Source organism: Anomaloglossus baeobatrachus, chromosome 6 (genome assembly GCF_048569485.1).
Source record: "Anomaloglossus baeobatrachus isolate aAnoBae1 chromosome 6, aAnoBae1.hap1, whole genome shotgun sequence".
Taxonomy (NCBI): domain Eukaryota; kingdom Metazoa; phylum Chordata; class Amphibia; order Anura; family Aromobatidae; genus Anomaloglossus; species Anomaloglossus baeobatrachus.
Genome location: NC_134358.1, coordinates 510,597,562 through 510,617,345, shown reverse-complemented (window position 1 = coordinate 510,617,345; position 19,784 = coordinate 510,597,562). Strand labels below are relative to the sequence as shown.

The following is a 19,784-nucleotide window of genomic DNA, read 5'->3' as shown; positions in this document are numbered from 1 at the left end:
ACAGCCATAAAGGCGGCGTTACATGCTACAATTTATCTGACGATACGTCGTCGGGGTCACGGTTTCCGTGACGCACATCCGGCATCGTTAGCGATGTCGTTGCATTTGACACCTACGAGCGACTCCGAACGATCGCAAATAGGTTGAAAAACGTTGATTGTTGACACGTCGTTCAGTTTCAAAATATTGTTCGGCATTTGACACCTTGCCAACGACGAACAACATCCAAACGACCGCCTTGGTCAAACAATATATCGCTGAACAATGTTGCGTTGTTTTTGAGATCGTTACGTGTGACCGCTAATAACTGACCTATGTGCGATCTCGGCAAATCGTCTCAACGATCTGGGCGTGTCACATCTTTTAAGAGATCGTCAGATAAATCGTAGCTTGTAAAGCGGCCTTAAGTCTGTGGCCATCCAACAATGGATTTGATGATAGCAGTGTGGAGTCGTATCAAGGTGACATCTCTAGAGGAGGACTTACAAGTAAGTTACAAGTCAATTAGGAACTGAGAGTACCTGTCAGCACCCATAACATTACACCTCAACCCATCTGGCCTTCACAGGGGGAACCAAGGTCTCCCAGAATTGTTGACTGAATTGTTATGACTTATGAGATACAAGAGTACAAAGTGAAAGAAAAAAGAAGCGTCATATGTAACTGAAAAATACCCATGCCTACTTAATGCAAGTGAGGGGCTCATGAAGCTTTGCACATAGTATCCAATCTATTTGGGTTCTATCAAATTGAAGTTTAGTAAAGAATGTATTATTGGACTTTGGTCTCCATCAATTCATTGCAAGCTAATTGACCCTGGCCTTCCATCTCCAACAGTAACAGGCAGTCTGCGGAGGCATATCACCCAGGTAAAAACCACAACAAGGGCACACACACCTAGCCATGCCCCCATTTTAATGTAGTGTGGTGGGCCCACGGCTCCCACAACAACTATGTTACACCTTAAAGATCATTTATCTACTTTTCCCTGTTTAATTAATTTGAATACAGTAGGTTTGTTATGGTGAAATATAAAATAGAAGCTTCCTGGCTTTAATGAGTCTCTTCCATCTCTGTACAAAAACCAACAGCAGTCACTCATCACTACAGGAAACTAATATTTTAGGGGAAAAGTCCAGAAAGGAGTGCAAAACTCTGCAAAATCTTAAGTGACATTCTGCAGATACGATTCCTGACGTTCTCTAGCAGATCTTTCACCATGGCAACATGGTTGTCTTTATTTCTGTTTCCTAGAAACCCATGAACCCTTTGATGGAAGCCCGTACGTCTAGTTCACGGTCATTCAGCTTCATCAAATGTTGGTTATTTAAGAAGTTTTCTTATATATGCACCCACAAAACCCCTTCTTCTTGGAGAAGTGCAGATCAAAGCCAGTTGTTATGATGTTAAAGCTTTTCATTGGACAAATAAGACATCTTATTCACCCTAAAATTTTAATCAAAAGGGAAAAATGTCAAAATGAAAACAGCTATTAGTTAAAATTCCTTATGGTATATGACAATGTGAATGTCAGATTATATTTTCATGCTCAAAATTACAATAAAAATTAAGTAATAGTAGTAGTATCATGTGTAAAATTAGTGTTATTAATAATAATTCTCTTAGAACTGAGCCACCATGTCATACTTACATTTAATTTATTATTAATAATTTTTTTTTCCTCATATGCAGGTGCATCTTAATAAATTAACTTTTTGATGATATTCGAATTTATTTCAGTAATTCAATACAAAATGGGAAATGCATATATTACATAGAGTCATTACAAAGAGAGTGATCTATTTCATGTGTTTATTTCTGTTAATTTTGATGATTGGCTTACAGCCAATAAAAACCCAGAAGTCATTATCTCAAAAAATTTGAATAATTACCACAAAACACCTACAAAGGCCCCCTGAGCGCTTAAAATGTTCTCTTAGTGTGGTTCAGTAGGCTACACAATCATGGGGAAGACTGGTGACTTGACAGATATCCAGAAGTCAGTCATTGACACACTCCACAAGGAGGGTAAGCCACAAAAGGTCATTGCTAAAAAAGTTGGCTGTTCATAGTGCTGTATCCAAGCATATTAATGGCAAGTTGAGTGGAAGGAAAAAGTGTGGTAGAAAAAGGTGCACAAGCAACTGAGATAACCACAGCCTTGATAGGATTGTTAAGAAAAGGCCATTCAAACATGGAGATTCACAAGGAGTGGACTGCTGCTGGAGTCAGTGCTTCAAGAGCCACCACACACAGATGTTTCCAAGACATGGGCTACAACTGTCACATTCCTTGTGTCAAGCCACTAATGACCAATAGACAACGCCAGAAGCGTCTTACCTGGGCCAAGGAGAAAAAGAACTGGACTGTTGCTCAGTGGTCCAAGGTGTTGTTTTGAGATTAAAGTAAATTTTGCATTTCATTTGGAAATCAAGGTCCCAGAGTCTGGAGGAAGAGTGGAGAGGCCACAATCCAAGCTGCTTGAGATCTAGTGTGAAGTTTCCAAAATCAGTGATGGTTTGGGAAGCCATGTCATCTGCTGATGTAGATCCACTGTGTTTTATCAAGACCAAAGTCAGCGCAGCCGTCTACCAGGGAATTTTAGAGCACTTCATGCTTCCCTCTGCCGACAAGCTTTTTGGAGATGGAAATTTCATTTTTCAGCAGGACTTGGCACCTGTCCACACTGCCAAAAGTACCAATACCTGGTTTAATAACCACAGTATCACTGTGCTTGATTGGCCACAAACTCGCCTGACCTAAACCCCATAGAGAGTCTATAGGGTATTGTCAAGAGCAAGATGAGAGACACCAGACCCAACAATACAGATAAGCTGAAGGCTGCTATCAAAGCAACCTGAGCTGCCATAACAAGCTGAGAGTGCCACAGGCTGATAGCCTCCATGCCACACCGCATTGATGAAGTAATTCATGCAAAAGCAGTTGGTTTTATATAATATTCTAATTTTATGAGATAATGACTTTTGGGTTTTCATGGCTGTAAGCCATAATCATCAACATTAACAGAAATAAACACTTGAAATAGATCACTCTGTGTGTAATGACTCTATATAAAAAATAGGAATAGATCCTTCTGTGTGTAATGACTCTATATAATATACGTGTTTCCCTTTTTGTATTGAATTACTGAAATAAATTGACTTTTTGATGATATTCTAATTTAATGAGATGCACTTGTATGTGTAGGGTTTTATGTTTTACCGCTTTTAGACAATAAAAACAGTTTTATAGAAAAAAGAATTGTTTTTGCAAAAGTATATTCTGAGAGTTATAGCTTTTTCTTTTTCTGCAGACAAACTTGAGTGGGGGCTTATTTTTTTTAGGACAAGATGATATTTTCAGTAATAACATTGTTATTTACATGCAACTCTTTGATTGCGTTTTGTTACACTTTTTCTCAGCAACCAGAAATTCCTACCCCACACAGTATAAGACACAACATGCCATCAGTGAGAGAGGAAAAAGATGACCATAACATAACCATGAACAAGATAAAATATAATTTTATTAAATATTACAAGCAATAAAACCAAGGTACCTCTCACTGAAAGGGGCATAAAGTGTAGAAGGCGCACCATTATCACACAATTATCATTCCATTACTGGTGCTGGTATGGAGGAGAAGTAATGTCAGTGCACATAACTTACATAGTTATAAATAAATTAGAGATCAGTGCCCCTTCTCCATATCATTACTATACATAGATGCAGTAAATGAGTAATTGCCTAATAAATGTGGATAAAATGTTCTGTCTGGTGTGCCTCAAGTCCCTGGATCCAGACGTATGTTTTGTTTTCTTCAAGGAAACCATTGGCACAATGCGATCACAATCACGTTGTGCCAATTGGAGCAGAGCGAGAGCCCCCTTCCCTCTATAAGCCGATCGATGACATTGTCACTTTTGACAGTGACATCAGAGTGGTTAAATGCCTGCAATCAGTGCTAGCACTGACTGTGAGTATTTCAACAGGGTGTCAGCTGTGTTACATATTTGGCATCTGCAGATTGTCTTGTCTGTGCTGAACATGAGCCTGTGCAATCGTAACGGTTTGCAGGAATGCACCTCCTGCAGCGCCATAGATGTACAGCAGATGTGTTGAAGGGGTTAAGTCATATTGCCTTATATTCTTGCACTGTTACTTTAAAGGGAACCTGTCACCAGATTTGGCGACTATAAGCTGCGGCCACCACCACCGGCATTCCAGAATACTGTATATAAGAGCTCAGGCCACTCTGTATAATGTAAAAACACTTTTATAATACTCACCTAAGGGATCGGTCTGGTCAAATGGCTGTCGCTGCACTCCGGTCCGGCACCTCTTCTCTCCAGTCCGGCGCCTGCATTCTGTTGCGATCTCCATCCTCCTTCCCAGCCCGGTGTAGTTTATGGGTCTACGTCATGCCCACTAGCCGGTATTGAGGTTCTGTGCAGGTACGTTTTAATCTGCCCTGCCGAGGGCAGATCAAAGTACTGTAATGTGCAGGTGTGAGGGAAAAGTTACAGACCGCTCGCACATGTGCACTACAATATTTTGATCTGCCCTGAGTAGGGCAGATCAAAGTGCACCTGCGCATGACCTCAATGCCGGCTAGTGTACATGACATAGACCCGTCATGCACACAGGCCTCAGAGGAAGGAGAACGGTGATTGCCGCAGAGAGGAGGCACTGGACCAGAGAGCAGTGACACTCATCGGACCAGACCGCCCTCTAGGTGAGTATTATAAAAGTGTTTTTTACATTCTACAAAGAGGCCTGGATCTTATATACAGCATTCTAGAATGCTGTATATAAGAGCCCAATGGTGGTGGGTGCAGGTTATAGTCACTAAATCTGGTGACAGGTTCCCTTTAAAGGGCATCTGTCAACACAAAATCACTGTTCAAACCAAGCCCAGGAAATTGGTGCACCCTTGGCATATCCAAACAATTCAATGCCTCTTCATACCTACTTGTTTTCCATTAATCAACTACCTCCTCTTCTTTAATTGACAGTTCTACCGAATAGGAGCCAGAGAAAGACTGAAATAGATGACAAAAAAGTAGGTGGGAAGGTGAATTGAACTGCTCGGCCATGCCAAGGAGCCGTGGTTGGTTTGAAAAGTCTTCTTGTGCTGACAAACTCCTTTTAACATTGATCAGACATGCATTTATAAAAAAAAAAACCAAAGTTATAGCTGAAAATAATAGTATTAGTATTATAATATAGAATCTAAATTTATTGTATAAAGTATGAATGTTAATGAAACAGAACTCTTACCATCTGCATTTATATAGGGAGCACAAGTCGTCCATTTATTATGATAAGTTGGCTGTTTTCTTCCATGAACGGTGCAGGTTGTAGCCATGAGCAATATATAGTATTGTGACTTGGTCCTATTCATTTAATAAATTGGGCTAAGCTATAATACCAGAAATAGGCAAATGAACGAAGTTTCTCTTGAATAGTATCTGAGCTGCAGTTCTCAGTAGAGGCCGCCCACTGCATAACAAATGAAGATATGAAGAACAGCTCCATTCACTGTTATATCCGGCCACCAGTGGAGCTGATACCAACTTATCAGCAAGGGATGCTTGGTGTTGGACCCCCAATGTGATATAATGACCTGTCCTGCAGATTGGTCATCAATATCATTAACCCACACCACCCTTTTAAATAGAAAATATGAAAGTAAATGATAAACAAAGAAAAAGTAGCACAACTTTGTCCAATACCCGGTTGGCACAACTGAAAAAAGTACATCTAGATTAAAGGTATTTACTACTATGTTTTTCCAAAAATAAGACACTGTCTTATATTTTTTTTGCCCCGAAAAAAGCGTTAAGGCTTATTTTCGGGTAGGTCTTATTCTTGGGGAAACACGGTTGTAAATTTACCCCCCCAAAAAGCAGACCCCCCCCCCCCCCTTCCTTCCCAAGAGAATCATACTTACCAGACCCAGGACTTCTACGTGGATCCCAGGTCCTCCTGCGATCTTCGGCAAGTGCTCTCAGTAGGTATTCTCCACAGTGGTCCTCCCCTGCTTCTGGCCAATACACTCACATACATCAGATCATGCAGACACACACTCATACTCATACACACATCACCATATTTGGCAATACTGATTGCTTCTTGCCTGGCAGGGAAAGATGGGACACAGTACAGTGGAGCGTGAGGACCTACAAAGGAATGCATCGATGCACTCCACCTCAGGTCCTTTATACGTTCCACTGCACTGCGTCCCAGGTTCGCCTGCTGGCAAGAAGAAATTGGTATCGCCGGATGTGGTGAGTGTGTGTGGGAAATCTGATGAGTGATTGTGTGTGTGATCTGATGTGTGATTGTGTGTATGATCTGATGTGTGATTGTGTGTATGATCTGATGTGTGTGTGTGTGTGTGTGTGTGTGTGTGTGTGTGTGTGTGTGCGCGCAATCTGACTGCATGTACGATCTGATGTGTGTGAGTGTACGATCTGATGTGTGTGGGTGTGCGATCTGATGTGTGTGGGTGTGCGATCTGATGTGTGTGGGTGTGCGATCTGATGTGTGTGGGTGTGCATTCCACTGCAGGTCCTCCCATTCAGGGTCTGGTGAATATGACTGGGAGTCTTCTGTCTTCTTTCTTCTCTCTTTTGGGGGTATCTGCTTTCTAAAATGAAGTGTCCTGCAGGATTGTTTAACTGTTTTAGCTGTATGGACACTTCATTATTGAACTGCGACTAGGGCTTATTTTTATGGTAGGGCTTATATTTTTGGCATTATGCTGAAAATGCCTGCTAGGGTTTATTTTTGGGGGAGGGCTTATTTTTAGAAAAACAGGGTATTTAGCTATGTGACAAATATTGCGATATTCTTAATTGAAGTAATTTTTTTTTTTTTCAAAGTCCACTTAGTAAAGGCCTTTAACATCACACATTTTATCACTTCCATAAAATAATTTAGATATTAATCACCTTCATTTTCTCTTTTTCAATCACACAGCTCAGCTCACGGAGTCAGAGTCAAGAAGAAATGCCTTCAGTATACTCTGAAGCCAAGATGGTGAATCCAACTTACCAATGTGTGAAGCAACAGCTCTTTAAAGCCATTCAGAAATCAGGCCTTGGCACGTGGGTGAAGAAGCCCCCTGAGCAAGATCAATTTTTACTAACTCTGTGAAATTCGGGATAGATCTTTATCGTTTTACCCGGATTCTTCTGGAACAATACAAATTGGCAGAATTTTTATGCCTCTTGTGCAAACTTTGTTATCAATATACATAATTAGATTATTTTTGTAATGCAGTTAATACATGATATTAATGAACGAATGCTTTATGTGTTTGGGGTTAGCAGAGACAATAATGTGTCAGGCTTCAACTTCGGTCATCTTTAAGGTAGCGGACGTTACGAACAAGACTGTTGGTGATGAACCTGAGTGGTCACAAAGTATAAACTTAAATAATGGATTATATCTTCAGAATGATAAATATGCATCAAATATTTTGTTCTGAGGTCACATATAAAATAGGAGAATAAAGGATAAGACACCGATTCCTTCCGACAGTTGTAAATCTATCTACTATATGGCTAATTGCAAATTCAGCTCTGTCTCTCTGCACTCTCAACTCCAAGGTCTTCAAGAACTGATATTTTCATAGCATATAGTATTTTTTATATCAATCATACCATAATGTCCTTACATTATTCTTCTCTGCTTTAATAGAAGAGTTAATATTACTTAGAGGGAATATTGAGTACATGTCAAAACAGGATAACCAACATGGAGAAGAATTACCTTCTAATGCGAAATCTGGATCCTACTTATAAGGGTATGTCCACACAGGACATAAATTACACAGATCGAAAAAGCCAGAGATTTTGTCGTGAATCTAAATTATAATCCATATTGGATCCATCAAAATTTGTTATGGAATTTGTTGCGAATTTCCAGCAGTTTCAAACCATAGAGTGAAAAGGTTAAAAATTGTGGTGAAAATCTGTAGTATAAAATTGATATGCTACAGACTTAAATTCTAATTTCCAGGTGGTTTCCAAATAGATTTTGAACACAACATGTGGGTAATTCCACATTCACACATCCGTGTGTGGGCTGTGTTGACTGAACTGGACCACAGATCTCCTGACCCAAAGATGTCAGCCTCAAAGGCAGATATGAGAGGCTCAGATCAGAAGACCTGTGGCCAGTCCATACATTATGGTCCATGCTCAGGTCAGGACGCACAAATGTCCATAAATCAGTGGCATTTCTGCCCCATATGAACATACCCTAACTAATATTTATTATAGCATTGGTCATCAAAAACCTTGTGGTGCACATCTAGTCTATATGCAGGGAAAGTCTCCTGACATATCCACTGAATGTACCTGTAGGTAATAGCGGGCTAAAAATATGCGTATATTTTTGGTATATGGTCAAGGGGTGTCGTAGAACATTTTTATCTGCCTTATACATTTCATCTATTCTATACATTACATCGTAGTGTCTTTGATTTACTATCAATTGATTGACTATCTTTTTTTAACAATGGCTGAGATAGCGAAAAACTAAAAACCCGACAGAACCAAGTGCACGCAGTGATACCCTTAGACTATTTCATGCACAGATTACAGTTCAGTTTCATCTATTAAGAATTTGTAACCCAAATGCTCTAGAAAATCATGACGTCTGGAAACAGAAAATAAATGGAACGTTTTCCACCGGTGTGAACTTTCTAATCTTCTATTATGATAGTTAACAAGGGGATAGATAAATTGTCATAGAATTCACTGAGGACTGAGATACACTGGAACGACTGAGCCAAGGTGTGCAAGGAAGATGACGAATAGAAGAATAGGCTCTCTTTTTCCTTTCCTTAGTAATATCTATAAACATAGCTTATAAAAAAAAGTCATGATATATGTGTGTTTGTCCTGGATTTCACATATACAGTACCTTGAAAAAGTATTCATAACCCATGAACTTTTACACATTTTTTTCAAGTTAGACCCACAAACTTAAATATACTATATTGCTATTTTTTGTAAATATACCAACACTAAGTAGCAAGTATTTGTGAAGTGTAAGACACATGATACACGGTTTTCTAAATATTTTAAAAATATGAATCTAAAAATTGTGGCATGCATTTGTATTCAGCCCCCTGTAGTTTGATACCCCTAAATAAAATCCTGAGGGATCAATTGCCTCCAGAAGTCACCTAATTAGCAAATTGAGTCCACCTGTGTGTAATTTATTCTCAGTATAACTATATCTGTTCTTTGAAGGTCTCGGGGGTTTGTTTGAGACCACTAGGGATCTAACAGCATAATAAAAACCTAGAAACACACCAGACAGGTCAGGGAAAAAGTTGTGGAGAAGAATAAAGTTTTAGAGAAGAGTAAAGCAGGGATCGGTTATAAGAAAAGCCCAAGCTTTGAGTTTCTCATGGAGCACTGGTCAATCCATCAGAAATCAAAGGTGTATGGCATAAACTACAAATTTACTAATGCATGGCCATCCACCTAAACTGATACCCAAGCAATGAGAGTGTCACACTCAGCCATGGCTGCCAGTACCTTATTTGGGCGATTTGGACGTTTTGGGCAGTCAATCAGAAAATGGTCCGATTGACCACAATAGAAACACAAACGCTCACGGAGCCGGTGTTCACGACGTTCGTTGGTCTCTCGCTTTTGTAGAGAGTCCACTTGCATAGGAACATCCTCGGCCTCCCGTGGCGTCTTGAGAGCGGGTTCTCTAGAAGGAAACGCAAAGTTGGTTACCCGGTTTACAGCTGCCCATTTTTCCTGTCTACGTTCCGTCAAGCGAGTATCGATACGCACACAGTGTTGGAGAAACAGTTCAAAATCCCGTGGAGATTCGGAACGAGCTAACTCGTCCTTGATGGTACCGGACAAACCCTTTCTGAAAACTGACAATAATGCATTGTTTCCCCAGTCGGTGTCTACCACTAACCTTTTGAACTCAGTGGCGTATTCGACGACAGACCGCTTTCCCTGACGTAAGGAAAGGAGAGCTGATTCGGCGGTAGCACGGCGATTAGGATCATCAAACATTTGCGCCATTGCTGTTAAAAAGTCATCCAGGTGATTTAAACGGATATCACGATTCTCTATCATAGGATTAGCCCAAGCCAGTGCTCGGGAGGTTAACAACATGATTATACATAACACTTTTGACCGGTCAGAACGGTAATAATCAGCATGTACATCAAAAAACAGTATACACTGGTTAACAAATCCACGAAACTGACTACGATCACCACTGAAACGAAATGGGGGTAACTTAGGCATACCGGCCGCTGATACGGACGTAGTGGGGGCGGCTTCCTGAGCCTCCACTCTGGTTTGCAAATCCTGAATAGCCGGGCCCAGTACCTGGTGATCATGGCCCAGCTGTACCTCCACATCTCTAAGCTTAGTTTGCACCGCCTCCATCTCCTGCTGCAATGAGTTAATCATGGAGAAGAGCTGATCTACACGTGTCTCAGTCATTGCCCCAGCGAAATCCTTTTATGGGCCTGAGTATAATGTAATACTATTGTATGTACTGAGGATTTCGATTGCGTTAGGGCAATGACAACCAGAGACGAGTTCTTGGTGCAAGACGTTTATAATATGCAACCGGCAATATGTACATAAACAGAACAAAAACACAGTAGAACATAAACACAGGAAATACCTTCCAGGATCGGAGCGAAGGGGAAATCCCGGGACCACGCACCGGACTCCCCAAGGGAGACCACCAAGAGCGAACCCCTATACAGGGACTGTCTGGCAATCACCCCAGAAGGCCTAAATGCGCAGCAGCCGGGACACAAAAGGGTAATAAGTAAGTCCAAAAATGTCCGTACGGTATGAGTCCAGAGCGGTTAAGAAACGGAAGGAACCGGGCAGAAGTGCCGACCAAAGACAGCAAACGGAGTCCGGGCACAGCTAGATGAGACCAGATGAAGTCCAGAGTCGGTGTCGGTTGTTTTTCAAGAGGATCCAAAGAACAATCAGGCAGCAAGAGCAGCAGGGCAGGAGCACACAGGAACCAGTATACTCAGGCACTGGACTAAGCTTTAGGGGCGGCTTTTAAGCAGATGGACAGGAAGTAGGGCAACAGAACAGAAAACTCCATGTTAACAAAGGGCAAGCTCTTTCAAAAGAAAACTGGAAAACCCGGAACTCTGACAGAGAGCACTATAGAAAAACAGTCAGAGGCCCATGGTCGCTCTGGAGGAGCTGCAGAGATCTACAGCTCAGGTTAGAGAATCTGTCCACAGGACATCTATTAGTTGTATACTCAAAAAATCTGACTTTTGGGAAATAGTTGTAAGAAGAAGGCCATTTTTGAAAGTAAGCCATGAGAAGTCCAGTTTTCAGTTTACAAAAATCCAAGTAGGGGACACAGAGAGAATGTGGGAGAAGGTGCTCTCGTCAGATGAGACCAAAATAGAACTTTTTTTGGGATACGTGTGGTGGAAAACTAACGCTGCACATCACTCTAAAAAACACCATCCCCACCGTCACACATGGTGGTGGCAGCGTCATGCTGTGAGGATGCTTTTCTTCAGCATGGACAGGGAACCTGGTCAGAGTTGATAGGATGCTGAATGGAGCTAGAGATAGGGCTACCGTGCTGGGAAACCTGTTATAGGCTGCAAAGGTCTTGAGACTGGGGTGTAGGTTTACTCTCCAGCAGAACAACAACCATAAGCATACTGCCATCGCTACAAAGGATCATTTAGGTCAAAGCATATTCATGTGTGTGAATGACCCAGTTACAGTTCAAACCTAAATCCCAATGAGAATCTGTGGCAAGACTTGAAAATTGCTGATCACAGACGCCTCCATCTAATCTCATTGAGCTAGAGCTATTTCACAAAGAAAAATGGGCAAACATTTCCCCTTCTAGATGCGCAAAGCTGGTACAGACATCCCCCAAAAGACTTGCAGTAGTAATTGCAGCAAAAGGTGATCCTACAGAATATTGGCTCAGGGAGGTTGACTACAAACTCATATAACAATTTTCAGATGTATACTTTTAAAATATTTATAAATCCTTGTATCATTTCCGCTATACTTTACAATTACTTGCTACTTTCTGTTGGTATATCACATAAAATCCCAAGAAAATACATTTACATTTGTTGGTGTAATGTGAAAAAGTGTGGAACATATCACGGGGTATGTATATTTTTTCAAGGCACTGTAAATAGCTATGGTAAAAGTGATTATTATTCACATGCTCCAAGGTTTGCAGATGTTGACATTGAGCTAGAAAGGAATATAGATGTAAAGGCCTTGAGGAGCCATATTATCATCTTCATAATGGGAGTGCAGCTAAGGAAAACCATTTAGGTGCTTGCAAAATTCTCTTGAAATGTCATGATTTTTTGTTCTTTAAGGACTATTCCAGGAGTAAAAAAAATGAGTACCTTCTTTCAAAAACAGTATCATCCCTGACTAGAGGTTTAGTCTGGTATTGCAGCTCAGCGGTATCAAAGTGAATAGTGCAGACTTACAATTCCACTCACAACCTGCAGAGAGGTGTAGTGCTGTTTTTTTAAACAATGGCTTGACAAAGAACGCAGGCAGCGTTCGAAACGCGTAGCCTTATGCCGCATATGGGCTCCCTATTTTTGTCATTGTGTCAATTTTCACGTCCTTAAATAAAATTGCAGCAGTTTTACTAATATTCCGTAAGCTGGACATTTTTTCTTCTCTTTCATTGGACCCTTGCACTGTCAGAGTGTATCCGTGCATGCCGGACTTTGCCCCAGTAGAGCTGGATCACCTGGTTTCCTCCTTTTTTAAACAATACATGATTTTTTTTTCTATTTATTTACCACCCCGTTAGAGTAACTGTGCACAGATTTAGCAGCTGCCAGAATGATGCAAGTGTTGATAGCTGCTACATTTGTAAATAGATTACAGGGAACCTGTCAGGTCCAATATGCACCCACGAGCAGTTCTGGGTGCATATTCCTAATCCCTGCCTAACTGTCCCTGTATACACTAGCATAGATAAAGAGATGTTTAGAAAAAATATTTATAAAAATCTTTTACCGTATGCTAATGAGCGAGGGGCGTTAGTTCCCGGCCAGTTGCCTCCATTAGCATGTTAGTACACCGCTGTGGATCTCTGTGGGTGTGCTATCATGCTAATGAATGTGCAGTATCAGAGAATGATCTCACTCACCTCTCCGCCGCCATCGCCGCTCGACACTGGGTTTCAGCTCAGTGCGCATGATCCTCTGGAGTTTTGGTCATGCGTACTATGAAGTCGGGTGTACGCGCCCTGGCTTCAAACTGAAGTAGTGCGCATGACCCAAACTCCGGGGTCATACGCACTGAGTCGAAATCCCCTGTCGGACGTAATGGCGGCGGTGAGGCGAGTGAGATCATCCTGCGACGCTGCGTATTCATTAGCATGTTAGCACACCCACAGAGACGTACTAACATGCTAATGGAGGCAACTGGCCGGGAACTAACGCCCAGGGGACTATTCCTCGCACTGATTAGCATATGATATAAGATCTTTAAAAATACTTTTTCTAAAGATCTCTTTATCTATGCTAGTGTACACAGGGACGGTTAGGCAGGGATTAGCAATATGCACCCAGAACTGCTCCTTATGGGTGCATATGGGACCTGACAGGTTCCCTTTAAATTGTTTATTTTGTAATAATCCTGAGTTATAATCTATACTATACTCCAGAGCTGGATTCACAATTCTGCTGATCGTCTTTAAGAAGAGCCTGCATGCTCATGAATAGATATAATCCTGATAATTTAGCTGAGTTGCAATAATGCAGGAAGGGAGTTCATATTTTAAAACAGATTACTGTACAGTATCCCATGTGAAAGCTGCGCATGCTATGTTATCACAATGTTGACAGATATAAACTCTAAAATTGCAGAATCGTGAATGCAGCTCTGAATCATCATATTTGTTTTAACTCTGGAAAAACACAAGACATGTATTAAATCGACCCTATAAGCAGATTCATGCGTGTCGTAAAATGTTGGTTAACTATTAACATACAATTTAACTACTTAACCTTCTTCTATGTCATATTAGCTAACTTTAACAATCCCAATTTGTAAAAAGGATCTTGACAGCCGTGCTATATAAAATATTCCTGTTTGTAAATGAGTTATCTTTAAAGAGTAACTAATAGGGATGATCAAATACCTCAAATACTCGGCTTCCGAATATTTGCCAAATAGGTCGCCGCTATTTGACTATTTGCGAATATTCGATGCGCAATGTAAGTCTATGGGAAACGCGAATAAGAACAATTCGGGCTTCCCATAGACTTAATAGACATACATAGCGCATCGAATATTCGCATAGCGGCGACCTATTCGTCGCAAAGCCGAATATTTGAGGTATACGATCATCCCTAGTAACTAACCTTTTTAATTTAATTATTGATCAGTCTTTGTAAAGTTATGAATATTAGTAATGTACTTATGTACTTATTTCCTTGAGTACTCTCCCCAATTCCCAGACAGTGTCACGGCTGTCTCCCTGTTGCTGGAGACTAGTGACAGCCTTTGGACTGGAGCCTCTCATCTCCACCTGGTTCTGTACATTTGAACGTGTTTAGTTTCTTTTAGTACTGAAATAGTTAATTTTTGCAGTTTTGTAGCTGGCAGCTATTCCTGCAGTTCCTAGCTGAGAGTATTTCAGCTGCAATTACTTTCTAGTCATGCCCTTCAGGTTTAAATAGAGGTGTTACCCAGTAATCCCAGCTGAAGATACAAATCCATTTGTATTCTGGCCCCCTTGGTGGAAGGAGTTGAGTTGGAGCGTTACAGAAGCCGGACTTTTTCCTTTTGTGTTGCTTTTTATTCCCTATTTGTCTCCCCAACCTATTATCTTAAAAGTGTAGTGGTCGGTTTAGTGAACCTCACCTGCCTCTTACTTATCATGGCATCTATAGGGTCTTCCCAGGGTCCCAGGTTCTTGCTCAGCAACAGTTGCAGAGACTGTATAAGGACTGGCTAGGAAAGTAGGGACAACTACAGAAAAGGATAAAGTCTAGCTTCTGGAATGCTCCAACTCGGCTACTTCCACCAAGGGGGCCAGTATTCAAATGAATTTGTATCTTCAGCAGGGATTGCAGGGTAACACCTTTATTTAAACCTGAAGTGTGTGACTTTATTCTTTTCTGTAGTTGTCCCTACTTTCCTAGGAAGTCCCTAGACAGTCTCTGCAACTGTCCCCGAGCAGGAACCTTAGACCCTGGGAAGACCCTATAGATGCCCTGATAAGTGAGAGGCAGGTGAGGTTAACTAAACCCACCCCAATAGGGTAGGGTAGACAAACAGGGAATAAGAAGCAACACAAAAGGATAAAGTCTGGCTTCTGGAATGCTCCAACTCAGCTCCTTCCACCAAGGGGGCCAGTGTACATATGGATTTGTATCTTCAGCTGGGATTACTGGGTAACACCTCTATTTAAACCTGAAGGGCGTGACTACAAGGTACTTTCAGCTGAAACACTCTCAGCTAGTAACTGCTGATTGAAAAGCTGCCTGCAGCAAAACTGACATTAACCATTTCAGTACTAAAAGAAACGAAACACATTTAAATGTAGCGAGCCAGGTGGAGATGAGAGGCTCCAGTCCAAAGGCTGTCACTAGTCTCCAACAACAAAGAGACGGCCGTGACAGACAGGGAGAGTGTTTGCAAATAGTGTCTAAGCATGTGAGGGGGAGCAGAGAATTTCACACAGACGTACAGCTATTTGCAGGACCTGTAGATCAAAACAGCTACTCTGAGTACATGAACAAGGCAGTTAAAACAGCCCTTTCAGTGTGGAGTTTGTGAGAAAAGAGAAAAGGAAGCAACATATGGTAATGGAGTACATTACAAAGAATCATTACTTTATAAAAACTGATAAAATAATTAATTAGTTACTCTTTAATGAGTAAAGCAAGCCGCTACTATCAATACATAGAAACCTATAAGATCACTGGTTCGGGGCTGTATACTCATTATCTTCTTTCCTTCTTACTTGCTAATGTCACTGGTTCACACTAAGCTGCAATATACATATAATATTACCATAAAATGACTATTTTCAAAAAATGTAGATGATGATATGTGCCTTGTAGAAAGCAGAGCGAATTTCCCCACACATGTATAAACCTTTATTACCGTTCTTATACCCAGAAATCAGCTTTACACAATAAAGAGAAGTGGAATTAAGATAACTTGAAAAATATCTTTTTTACAACACAGGACAAGAATTTACCCCCGCTTCCAACCCTTTGTGATGACAGTATGAATGGCTGACATACTGTCAGTTATAAATTAGTAGGGTCATTGTAAAATAGTAGGCGACTCAGGGGGAAAAAGATAAGACGACATTAATCCTTTAATCTGCCCATTCATTCTTGTTTGGCTTTTCTATTGCGCTTCATATTTACCTGCAAGACAAATTGCCCATTTCTGCTGTCTCACAGCGTGGCGCTCACTTCTCCGCTCAGATAGTATCTTGCCGCATTTGTCTTCCCCCTTCAGGAGAACAAAGCAAGCATTTCTAAAGGAAATAGCTGCACAGCTCAGCATTTTTAGGGGGCAATGAAACACATCATAGCAATAAATTAGAGTCAACTGGATTTTTTTTTATTTCATGTACTTGGCTGAAATGGCATTTAGGTCATCCTGATAAAATATATCTTCAGTTAGTGATATAAATATTTGTATACCCAGTATGAGGTATATTTCTTGGAACATTTGAATTTTTCTTAAGTGTAAATACTAGGGATGATCGAATACTTCAAATATTCGTCTTCGCGAATATCTGATGAATAGGTCGCCGCTATGCGAATATTCGATGCCCAATGTAAAGTCCGCTTTACACGCAACGATTTATCGTGTGATCGCATGTGCAATCGCACTCGCCCCCGTCGTTTGTGCGTCACGGGCAATTTGTTGCCCGTGTCACACAAAGTCGGTAACCCCAGTCACACGTACTTACCTCCCGAACGACCTCGCTGTAGGCGGCGAACACCCTCCTCCTGAAGGGGAAGGGACGTACGGCGTCACAGCGACGTCACACAGCGGCCGCCCAATAGAAGCGGAGGGGTGGCGATGAGCGGGAAGTAACATCCCGCCCACCTCCTTCCTTCCGCATTGCTGGCGGGACGCAGGTAAGCTGCAGTTCATCGTACCCGGGGTGCTGCCTCGGGAACAATGAACAATCGGCACGCAGAACGACGTTCGATTTTTTTAAAATGAGCGACGTGTCAATGAGCAAGGATAAGGTGAGTATTTTTGCTCGTTCACAGTCGCTCAAAGCTGTCACACGCTACAATATGTCAAACGATGCCGGATGTGCGTCACTAACGACCTGACCCCGACGACATATCATTTGATATATCGTAGCATGTAACGGGTCCTTTAGTCTATGGAAAGCCCGAATAGTTCTGAATAGTTGTTATTCGGGTGTCCCATAGACTTACATTGCGCATCGAATATTCGCGAATAGTCGAATAGCGGCGACCTATTCGGCAAATATTCGTGAAGCCGAATATTTGAGGTATTCGATCATCCCTAGTAAGTACCCATCTAATGGGTAATTTTTCTCATACGTGAAAAGACTGAACCGATTTTCATCAGTATGCCGGATCAGATTTTCCATAGTATTTGGTCCATTTGTCAGTTTTTACCAACCACATTTTATTCGTATTTCTCATATGCGAAAAATTAGTGATGGCGGTTTTTCAACTTCTATCAAACAGTGAAAATTCGACCACGTAAATGGCATCCCTGTGTTGTCGATTTGGGGTTTTTTTTTGACCCACTCACTTGAAAATCGGTTAAAAATCAAACATGTTTCTTTTTGTTAATATGGACTGATGGGCCAAAAACAATTAGCATGTGAAAATGCCAAAATATAAAAATACATATCAGCAAAATAAAAAAACAAATAGAAAGCTCTTGTGAAGCTCGGATTTGTGAATTGGATCTACAAGGTTTATTTAGCTTGGTTATCAAAGTAACCTTGGTGGTTAAGAAGGGCAGTGAGCCCCATAGGGGTGAGCAGGCCCATGACGATCGGGAGGGTGCAGGGTAGTAAGGAGTTAAAAGGTTTTGGTTGGGGATGAGGGAGATAGATGGGGGCATGGGATTGGTGGTTGGTACTGGAGGGGGGATTGGTGGAGAGCAAGGAAGGGGTGGGGGCGTAGTTTGAGGTATAAAGAGAATGTAAAGTGTGTTACCTCCCCTTTCGTCGCTTGAACTTTGTGCCCCAGGACGTTTGTGCTGCAGCCCACTGCGATGGCTGACCTGGCTGCTTTAATGGACTTAGTGCGTGGGGCTGCTGAGGTCCTGGGTGCTGACGTACTACGGGATCAGCTGGCGGCGGTTTGCGGTGCTGGAGCGGTGATTCCTGCTGCTCCTGCGCCCGGGCCTGTTCTACGTGCTCGGCGGTCACGGCCGCCGGTGCGCTACTCCCCCAGTGGAGGGGGGAGAAGGAGATCAAGGAGCCCCTTCGGGGACCCTCCGGCACGAGGGAGCCCCGCGTCTGCTGTGGTGGAGCTGCCGGTTGCCGGGAGGAATCCTCGCCGGAGATCCCGCGGGTCGGAGGTGGGCGGAGCTTCGGCGAGGCCTACTTCCGGTCCGCGGCCTGCAAGGTCCCGGAGCGGAGTAGCGGCAACCCCCGGTGATGTGAGGGCCGGGGGTGGAGCCCAGCATATCGGATTGGCGGTGGAGACTCCCTGCGGACGGCAGGGGAGCGACTCAGGACGGATAGTGGAGGTGGAGTGCGGCGGCGGGCAGAGACGAGCGGGAGAAGAGTGCGGCGGCCCGGCGGCCATGGTGCGGTCCCGGATTACGGTCCCCTCCGGCGAGGATCGGGCTGGGGGGGTTCCCGGCGTTTGTCAGAGGCGGGACGGCAATCCCGCAGTCGGCAGGGAGGGAGCCCAATGAGCAGGGAGGACGCAGCAGCGGCGCAGCAAGGATACCGGAGGCCAGCAGGGATGGACGGCGGTACGGCGCCACGTCGTGCCAAGAGACTGAGGTCCAGCAGGAGGTGTCCGGAGGAGCGGGGTGCAGTGACCGTGGGGGTCGACGGCCGCCAGGTGCGGGCTGTCCCCTCGCTGGTCCCCCCTGTGGCCGGCAGCGGCAGTTCGGACTCCGGAGGGGATGAAGAGTCGATGGCAGTGACAGGCCGGACGGAGCGACAGCAGGATGATCGGGGCACGGCTGTGCCAACGTCGGTGCAACGGCAGCCGGGTGAGCGAGCGACAGAAATGTTTAATGCTGTGGGTAGTGCGGGCGGGGGAGGGGGTTCCTCCGCGGGAAGTGTTGCGCAAGGGGCGAGTGCGGTCGGTCAATCTGGTCTATCGGGCCCGGATTTTTGGGGGCAGCTTTTGGGGGTGTTGCAGGGGTTGTCGGCGGAACGGGGTAGTCGGATGGGGCCTGGGGCTCCGGTGGGGGCGTGGGTGGCCCCCTCGGAGGTAGTGCAGACAGAGGCGCCGGGGCGTGAGGTTGCGGCGCGGGACACTACCGCGGCGGTAGATGCGGGACAGGCGGCCGGTGGGGTGGCTGCCGTGGGTGCGAGTAAAGAGGCGGAAAAGGAAAAAGAGAAAGAGGATGAGGTTGTGCGGTTGGATGATAGGGCGCGGAGTGAAATTTATGTGTGTTTTGAAGGTCAGTTGGGGGTTCATTTAAAAAAGGAAGTGAGGGACAAGATTTGGAAAGGGGAGTATGTGGAAATTTTTTCCCTGCTTCCCCTGGAGAAGTTTAATTTGGATAAGGTGAAGCCCAGTG

The 19,784-nt window shown here is 43.2% G+C and overlaps 1 protein-coding gene across 1 annotated transcript in view; it reads left to right on the top strand.

Annotated features, from left to right (window-relative positions):
* Positions 1-7,535, top strand: part of ADARB2 (adenosine deaminase RNA specific B2 (inactive)) — a 998,136-nt gene extending 990,601 nt beyond the window's left edge. The window contains exon 12 of the mRNA XM_075315471.1: positions 6,985-7,535. Within this exon, the coding sequence (XP_075171586.1) occupies positions 6,985-7,161 (177 nt within the window). The 3' untranslated portion in view covers positions 7,162-7,535. The remainder of the gene's footprint in view (positions 1-6,984) is intronic.
* The last annotated feature ends 12,249 nt before the right edge of the window (positions 7,536-19,784 follow it).